Source organism: Nicotiana attenuata, chromosome 9, assembly GCF_001879085.1.
Source record: "Nicotiana attenuata strain UT chromosome 9, NIATTr2, whole genome shotgun sequence".
NCBI lineage: Eukaryota > Viridiplantae > Streptophyta > Magnoliopsida > Solanales > Solanaceae > Nicotiana > Nicotiana attenuata.
The window spans coordinates 8,470,373-8,479,553 of NC_031997.1; the positions used below are offsets into that span (position 1 = coordinate 8,470,373).

A 9,181-nucleotide genomic window follows, 5' to 3' on the forward strand; every position below is an offset into this window, starting at 1 on the left:
TCATTGAGGGAAAAATCAAAGATACGTACAAAGTTGCTGCCAAGTTTTCCTTTGCGTATGCAAAACCATACACTTCAAGAATTGATAGCTTGAAGATGCCGGATGGCTATCAACCTCTGAAGTTTCAATAGTTTGAATGAAAGGTAATTCTAAACAACATATGGTGCACTTCGTTAAAACATGCAACTCTGCTGGGACTTATCGAGATTATCTTATCAAGTACTAGTTCGTCCGCTCCTTAAAAGGAAATGCCGAGCCTGATTTAGTTAATAGCTGGGAGCAACTTGAACATAAATTTCTCAACCGCTTCTATAACACAATGTGCACTTTGAATATGGTTGAACTCATAATACACTTAATTAAAGGACTAATGGGTCATTGATTTCATCAATCGATGGTGGAATGCAAGACTCATAAGCAAAGACAGACTTAATGAAGCTTCTGAAATAGAAATGTGTATCCAAGGAATGTGCTGTGGACTTCGTTATACCATACAAGGGATCAAGACTAAGTCTTTTTAAGAATTATGTCACGACCCAAAATCCCAATCAAAGGATCGTGATGGCACATAATCCTTGCTAGGCAAGCCAACACATACCATTAAATAAAAAAGCAATACTAAACATTTAGTAGCATTTTATCATAGATAAAGAGTAAAAGCTCCTATAACGACATAATAAGTCTAAAACCATCACATCTGATATAACAACCTCCCAAGACTGGTGTACTGAGTACATGAGCTCTAAAGAATGCTAAATACAATGTCTGAAAAGAATATAATATGGTCTAATACAATAAACAGTAATAGAGATAATGGATAGGATACTTCAAGGCTTGCGAACGAGTATGCAACACTACGTCGAGTCTCTTGACTAGTAAACGGCTAAATACCTCTTAGGACTTCGCTTGTACCAAAGCTTGAATCTGCACAAGAAGTGAAGAAGTGTAGTATGAGTACAAGTGACCTAAGATACTCAGTAAGTGTCGAGCGTAACTTCGACAAGGTAGTGACGAGGCTAAGATAAATACCTACATTATAGACCTGTGTAGTTAATAAGCAATAGAATGAACAATAACATAACAAGATAAATAATGAGAAAAATAATTAGAGTAAATACGAGAAAAGTAAAATAAGCAACTAAAGGATATAACCATCATGCTTCCCAATCTCACAACCAAACCCGTTTTCACAACTCAAATCCAAAAGAATAAAATGATAATCATGAAACAACATAGCCCGAGTCCAATGAGTAATGATATCATATAAAATACCATGGAAACACCTATCGTGCATATATCACTCATCCTTACCGTATGAAAACATCCATTGTACAATATCTCTCAATCTCAAAGCGTGGAAACACCTGTCGTGCATAATCACTCATCTTCGCAGCATGGAAACACACGCTGTGCACAATAATTCATCCTTAACAAGCATATATAAATTAATACCAAGAAAGGTGAGAAGTATAAATAACATTAACAAGAGTGATTAAGCATAACACACAGTGTAAGAGATAATCATGACCTTTGCACCAATAGATAAGCCAACATTTCAAGAACAATAATGTCCTAATATCTCAACAAAGCTTAAATATAGTTACTAGCAAGTATGTGAATAAGGAATAGTTATTAAGTAGCCATTTGAACGGCCCTCCCAAAAATGTCTTATCACACTCTCTCTCTTCGAAAAACCCTGCCCAACAGTCACTGCTGTTCACGGCCGTCCCCGCGGGTCTCCAACAGCAGCAACAAGTAAATCCATTTATCCTCCTCATTCTCTCCTCCCTCTCTCTCCCATCCCTCCTCTGTCTCCTCTCCCCTTTCTTTCGGAACCCACAGTAGCCGGAAAAAGAGCAGCCCTGCCCGACTGAAATCCGATGACAACAACATGTAGCCCCAATTCTCTTCTCTCTCCTTTCTCTCTCCCTCTCTCGTTTCCCTCTCTATTATCTTCTCCACTATTTCTTCTCTTTTCTCTCCCCTCTTTGAACCCTAGGCAGCTGAAGAAGGAGCAGTCGTTCCATCGCCGATGACAGCTCTTGCTCGCTTCTCTCTCTCTCTCCCCATCTCTCTCCCCCCTTTCTCACTTCTCACTCTTAACCCCTCTCTTTCTCTCTCCTGGTAGCCGTATCTCAATAGGTAAAAGCTGGTCCTTTGACCCCTCTTTTTCTTCCTTTTGATCTTGTTTTTTTTCATGGCAAGTGCGTGGGTGGCAACACTAGTTATCCCATATGTAGTTCCGATGCGATCCAACAACTACGAGCAGTTTCTGACAAGCTGCTTTGTCTCCGACGACTAAATTCCTCGACTTTAAAACCAGGTTCTAACGTTCCAGCTCTTTTTTACATTGCATATTAGTTCTTTGATATTAGTTATGTGTATCCTATTTGTATGTATCGTGTTCATTGTTTGTCCTTCCTTGTTAGTTGCGTGTATTTTGCTCCTTGTTGTGCTCTTCAAGATTTGTTATATATTTCTTGTGTTCTATTTGCCTACGCCGGCAATCTTTGATTATGATACTTGTAGTTGGATTGACTGCTCTAGGTAGACAACACTTGTTTGCTTTTCGGTACTCGCTATTTGAGCTTTTAAGCCTTCCCTTTGGCCTCTTAACTTATATTAATTTGTTGTCGCTCTTTGCTTTTTAGTAATAGTGTTTAATTAATACTCCTTGGACTATAGTGGCTGTGGTGAACGATGTGAGAGCAAGGTCATGTCCTTGGGTGGGGCGGGGGGCAGGGAGCAAGGGGGAAGGGGGTTAAGGGTGCTTCTAGGTTGAGAGTTGGATCTTGGAACATAGGGACATTGACGGGGAAGTCCATAGAGTTAGGTAAGATTCTCCAGAAGAGGAAGTTCAATATAGCATGTGTCCAGGATACTAGACGGGTAGGTACTAAGGCACGTAATGTAGAAGGGTATAACTGTGGTGCTCAGGACGAGTTGGGGGAAAGAACAAGGTAGGTATTTTAGTTGACAGGGAACTCAGGGAGTTGGTGGTAGAGGTTAGGAGGGTAAATGATAGGTTGATGAGTATTAAGGTTGTAGTTGGAGGGTTTACTGTAAATGTGGTTAGCGCGTACGCCCCTCAGGTAGGATTGGATCAGGAGGTCAAGAGGCGATTCTGGGACGATTTGGACAAGGTGGTGCATAGTATCCTACACTCTAAGAAGCTTTTCATTGGAGGGGACTTCAATGTCCATATTGGGGCTAATGCTAGAGGCTATGATGGTGTGCATGGTGGGTATGGATTTGGGGTTAGAAATGAGGAAGATATCTCACTATTGGATTTCACTAATGCTTTTGACTTGGTGGTAGCCAACTCGAGTTTCCCGAAGAGGGAGGAGCACCTGGTCACCTTTCGGAGTACAGTGGCCAAAACCTAGATTGATTACCTTCTCTATATGAAATGGGATAAATCTCTATGCATTGATTGTAAGGTCATCCTGAGTGAGAACCTAACGACCCAACATAGGCTTCTGGTTATGGACCTGGAGATCAAAAGGAGTAGGAGGAAGAGGGCAGTGTGCAGGCAACCTGGGATCAAGTGGGGTAACTTGACTAAGGATAAAGCCCAGGAGTAAGGGAGATGTTATTGGCTATAAGGGGATGGAGGAGTAGATGGTACGTGACTAGGATGTGGACCACAACATTAGATTGTATTAGGGAAGCTGCTAGAGATATTTTAGGGGCCACGAAGGGCATATCGCACAACCTCGAAGTCCAGTACCAGGGCTACCCCGTTCTCATTGGTTTATGGCACCGAAGCTCTAATACCGGTCAAAGTCGGGGAGCCGAGTATCAGATTTCGATATGCAACAAAGGAATCAAATGATGAGGCCATGAATACGAGCCCGAAGCTATTGGATGAAAGGCGTGAAGTCGCCCTTGTTTGATTGGCCACCCAAAAGCAATGTATCGAGAGGTATTACAATCGAAGAGCCAACCTTCGATACTTCAAGTCGGGGACTTAGTGCTAAGGAAGGTCACACTAAGCACCCAGAATCCGAACGAAGGGAAATTGGGTCCGAACTGAGAAGGACCATACCATATTCTCGAGGCCACAGGGAAAGGACCCTACAAGCTCGAAATGACAAACGGGGAGCAACTAGCGAACAATTGGGACGTAACTCACCTAAAACGATATTACTTCTAAGGTACGACCCCATTTCATTTCTTTTTATTTTCGGACTAACACTTGCAGGTGGTCGACAAGGAGCGGCACAAAGTCTTTAGGTCTGAAAGCATGCGTTGCACTCTTTTTCCCTTGAACCGTTTTTGTCCCAATTGGGTTTTTCGGCAAGGTTTTTAACGAGGCAATAATGGATCGTGGCAACTTAGAATCAAAGGACAATCACGAATCAGTGTCGAAGATAGCACTAACAGTATCCGAGGTTCCTCTACAATCAACCTCGAATACTGGGGGCATTACCCTTGGATATCGATTTTTGTGAGGAATTTACTTCATAATAGAATGGTCTCGATAGGTAAGATTTGTTGTAAGGGCCAAACGGTCATAAGAACTGTGCCCACATAGGTTGCTCGAGCCCTGGCATAAAACATGTACGCATGTATAACTATTTTCACAAGAATAAAGAGAAATACTTTCCTTGCAATTATCTTATTTCTTAGAAAAATTTCCTCTTTACAATTTCGTACTTTCAATCTCTTAAGGAAACGAGCTCAAGGGCCGATTATAACTAGAGCTACGATGATCACTCCCTCACTCGGGGACTGCCGTCCGAAAAAAAAACTCGAACAGATCGAACTATTAAACATCGGGGGCATAAGACCTCTTAGGCAACCCCCGAATTCTAAAGGCCACGGCCATACCCACTCAGGGACTGTTATCTTAGGCAAGCCTGGATAACTCAGGTAAGCAAGCTCACTGGGTTACACCCGAATTAAAAGGCTACGACCATATTAACACGGCTCGGAGACGTTCGAGAACAGTAACAAGAAATAGGCCTTCGATAATTTTGTAACCGGTTCTAAAGGCTACCCCTGGCAAACTATAATCTAAGTTACTTACCCTGGGAGATGGTTCCCAGTAACACCGAACCTCCAACCTAAGTTATTTTATGCTAAGTCATTCCGACCTTTATGAATACAAGTAATAAAGCAAAGGAAAAATTTGAAAGCCAAAAGGGAAAAGAATGCCTTGTATATATTTACCCAATAATCTTTTTACAGAGGCCATAATGGCTTAATTCAAAATTTACAATTGCCGAAACGACCTCAAAAAGAAGCAAAAGAAAGCAAAAAATATAAAGACCTAAGTGGCCTGTTCTTCATCGGAGGCAGCATCTCCGCCCTCGGGATCTTCCCCACCTTCAGACTCGTTTAAACTCTTACAATCTTCCTCGGGAAAGGCCAGCTTTCAGGCCCTGTCTTCTTCTGCTTTGGTGTTCTCGATTTCAGCCAGTATATCGAAGTCCTGAGCATGGACTCCCTCGAGGGATTCTCTTCGAGCTTGCCACCTTGCATGATCCACCATGCTTTCGGCCTGCACCTGGATGGCCTCGACGTCAACCTTGAATTGGGCCACTTTAGCGTCGACTTTGGTATTGGCCATGGCCACCTCAGATTTGGCCGCCTCGAGTTCATTGGCCAAGTTTGCCTTATCAGAAATAGCCAAGTCCAATTGGGATTGAAGCTCCTCGATTTTCTTGACCTGCACCGAGGCCTTCTCCTTTGAAGCTTGGAGCTGGGTCTCGGCCGACTCCAGTTGTGCTTGGGTAGCTTCCCTTTTCGAGGCTAAGATGTCCATATTTTTCTTGAACTCCTCAGCCGTTTACAACATCCATTGCTTCTGACTATGTTGATGAAATGGGACCGTGAAGACTCAGCTTGAATCATATCCACCTGTGCCTGAAGCTCCCCGATCTGTTCAAGCCTTTGCCGGACATGCAGGATCAGATCGTTAGTCACTATCTTTAATTCTTCTTCACTATCGTGAAGCACGCAAACAACCTGCTCGACCATCTTGGCATGCTCATTCCGAGCCGCTTCTAACTAGGTATGGAGCTTCTTACTCAGAAGCTTGTAAGTATCCCTCTTTTTCGTGAGCTCCCGACCCTCAACCTCATGCTGTGTTAAGTCCTCCCGAATTCGGAGAAAAGCCACATGATGCAATACCGAGGCCTGCAAGAACAATAAAAGGTGTTAGGATTATTTACAACTTCAAATTTAAAATAAGTAATGAAGTGACACTCGAAGTTGCCCGATTCAAAGCATGTTGGGCCTCGTCAAATAGGCAAGGCACTTCCACCAGGTCCATCACGGCCTGGTCCTCCTCGGTCAACAGACAACCGAGGTAGCTAGCAACCCCTACGGGGGCCGAGAAAATCTGGGCATCCTCCGGGATAGAAAAATTATCGACTGCCTATGGTTAGGGTTAACTCTTGGGGCCGAGAATAAATCCACCAGTTTTGGGCTCGATAAAGACCCAGTGGAACCCGATGACGGTACCTTCCTTGGCACCGGCAAGTCACCAAGCCCGGTGACATCTTCCGAAGCAGTGGACTCGAATCCGTCCAAGAAGTGGTGGATATCAGTTGCCCCCTGAGGTCCTCATAGGAACGACGTTCTAAAATACCGGCCTTGTGAATCATGGCATCTGAATTCTGAGGGGACCCGATAATGTCATCGCCCCAAACTCGTCTCTCGGGGTACCTTCCTCTGCTAAAGAAGTGTCACCCCCGGTCTCTCTTTCGACCCCCTTAGCTTGGGGCGGAGTGGCCTCAACCCCCTTCTGGTTTGGGAGCTTCGACTAAGACTCCCTCATCGACCTGCTCATGTCGGGACGGTCCGATTTCGGCTTTCGCTGGTTCATAGGACCCTTCTTCTTCAGACTCGTCCCTTAATCGGCGGATTGAGTCAGAGGATAGAGTGCCAGTGCTTCCCTTGGGCTTGCGCGACCTCTTCTTTGGTTTCTTCTTTTCCAAGTTCGGGGAACTTGGGGCCCTTTTCCTCTTCTTTTCATCACCCTGCTTTGGAGCAGCGGACTCGAGAAGCACATCCTCCTCACCGGATGGAGGCCTCATGGAAACATCTTTGGGGAGACCTACAAAAGAAAATAGAATGATTAGAATTCGGCTACACGAGGAGGGAATTAAACATTATTACATCAAAAGAGAAAACTTACCATGATTACGGGCCTCCCATCAACCCTTCGATAATTCCATCCAAGCACGCTCGAAATATGGTCTCTGTGACACAAGGCCCTCGACCCATTCCTTGAGTTCAGGAACTACGTCCGGCACCTGGGACACAGCTGCAACACCAAAAACATCGATAAGGAAGGAGATAAGAGGTTAAATAACAAGATTGAACCTTCAAAACGATGTACTACTTACGTTTCATGTTCCATTTCTCTGGAAATGACATGTCTTCGGCATGAATCAAGTCCGAAGTCTTTACTCGAACAAATCGGCCCATCTAACCTCGGTCTCGATCCTCGTCTATACTTGAGAACGGGGCCTTACTGGCCCGGCGAGCAAGCTTCATCAGCCCCCCTCGATAGAGTCGGGGATTGTAGAGGCGCATAAGGTGATCGAGGATAAAGGGACATCCCTCGATTTTGCTTATGAAAAATCAGAGGAGAATCACTATTATCCAGAAGGAAGGGTGGATCTGGCCAAGAGTCACATCATACCTCTTGTAGAAGGCAATGATGATAGGGTGTAAGGGACCCAACGTGAAGGGGTAAGTGTAAACACTTAGAAAACCCTCCACGTGGGTAGTGATTGATTCCTCGGGCGAAGGTACCACCACATGCTTATTGACCCAGTTGCAATCCTCTTTAACCTTGGTGAGGAGATCGTCGATAATTGTACATATGTACCTCGAGACCGGCTCACATCAACCCGTTACCAAGGAGGTCTTTTCAACCTTAAAATCGGCAACCGTAGGGCACCCTGCTGGAATGAATTCTCAGGGTGAGGTTCTGCCACAGCCCCATCGCTGACAGGTCGTGATGAAGAGGCGCCTCCTTTTGCGGTACATTCTTAGAAGGTACGCCATTTTAGAACAGAAGAAAAGGGAATTAGATGGTATGCGGTTTTGTTGAAAGCTCAAGAAATTTGGGTGCAAGAGTTCCAAAACAAAAGGATTTTTGAAAAAACAAGAATAGGAGGAGCTTTGAATGTAAAATTTGAATAAATGAAAGTTAGGGTACTTATAGCTTGCTGGTGATGGTTCAAAACCCATAGTGGCCGACAAGCAACTGATAGGCATTTAATTGTTTGGTAGCTGGACCGACGGGACATTTTGGCACCATTTGTTGCTTATGTCATAGTCGGGTGTCTCAGTGACTGTTCGTCGCTTACATCATGGCCCATCAAGACGGGATTCGAAAGTTCATATCTTTTCTCGTCATCTTCTCTCCGAGAAATGAGGGGACTATCTGTATACGGTCAAAACCGGGCTTTCCCCTTGTGTGACTAATCGAGACTGGAATATGATAGGTTAAGGTTCGACCTCGTATTATATCGAACCATGGTGAAAAATTAGGTCGTCGAGCTCGTGACCCAGAGATCGATCAAGATAGAGGAAAACTTATCGATCCAAATAACGGAAAGCCGAAATATCCGCAATCGGTCGAGGATCACGGCAAAAATCCTGGCACGTATCAAGAGGATTACCTCATATAGATCTGTATCAAGAGTAGGACTCCCTTACTATATAAAGGGGGTCTGATCATTTTTAAAACACATCATTTTTACGCAACATAAAGTAACATACTGTCATTTTCTAGCTTTTATTATCTTGTTACTCTGTTCATACGTCAGTTGAAGCAACTTTGGTTCAAGGGTTATTGAACTTGAGGGCCAAGGCTATTCGATTCGCGTGGCTTGCATTTATTCTTTTATCATCAATTTCAACATTAATCTATTATCTTAATTTGTATCAAGTTATATCACGTATCCTTAAAACCACGTATAAATAAATTGTTATCCGATTTTAGGGTAAACAACGTTAAATTGAAAACTATTAATTATATTTAAATTAGTTTCAAAAGGGTTGAAAGGCTATAATTGAAATTCTTTAATTAAACATAGAGTGGCTGCCATTTAAATTAATTTTGGCCCAAATGACCAAGCCCAATCCGAAATGACCCAATCCAAACAACCCCTCCAATCCCTATCACCTTTTCTAGACCAATGAGATCACGTCACGT

At 43.6% G+C, this 9,181-nt stretch overlaps 1 protein-coding gene across 1 annotated transcript; it reads left to right on the forward strand.

The window, feature by feature from the left end:
• Positions 3,030-3,386, forward strand: LOC109232517 (craniofacial development protein 2-like). The gene has a single exon (XM_019398286.1). It carries the CDS (start codon positions 3,030-3,032, stop codon positions 3,384-3,386), a length of 357 nt encoding a protein of 118 aa, XP_019253831.1.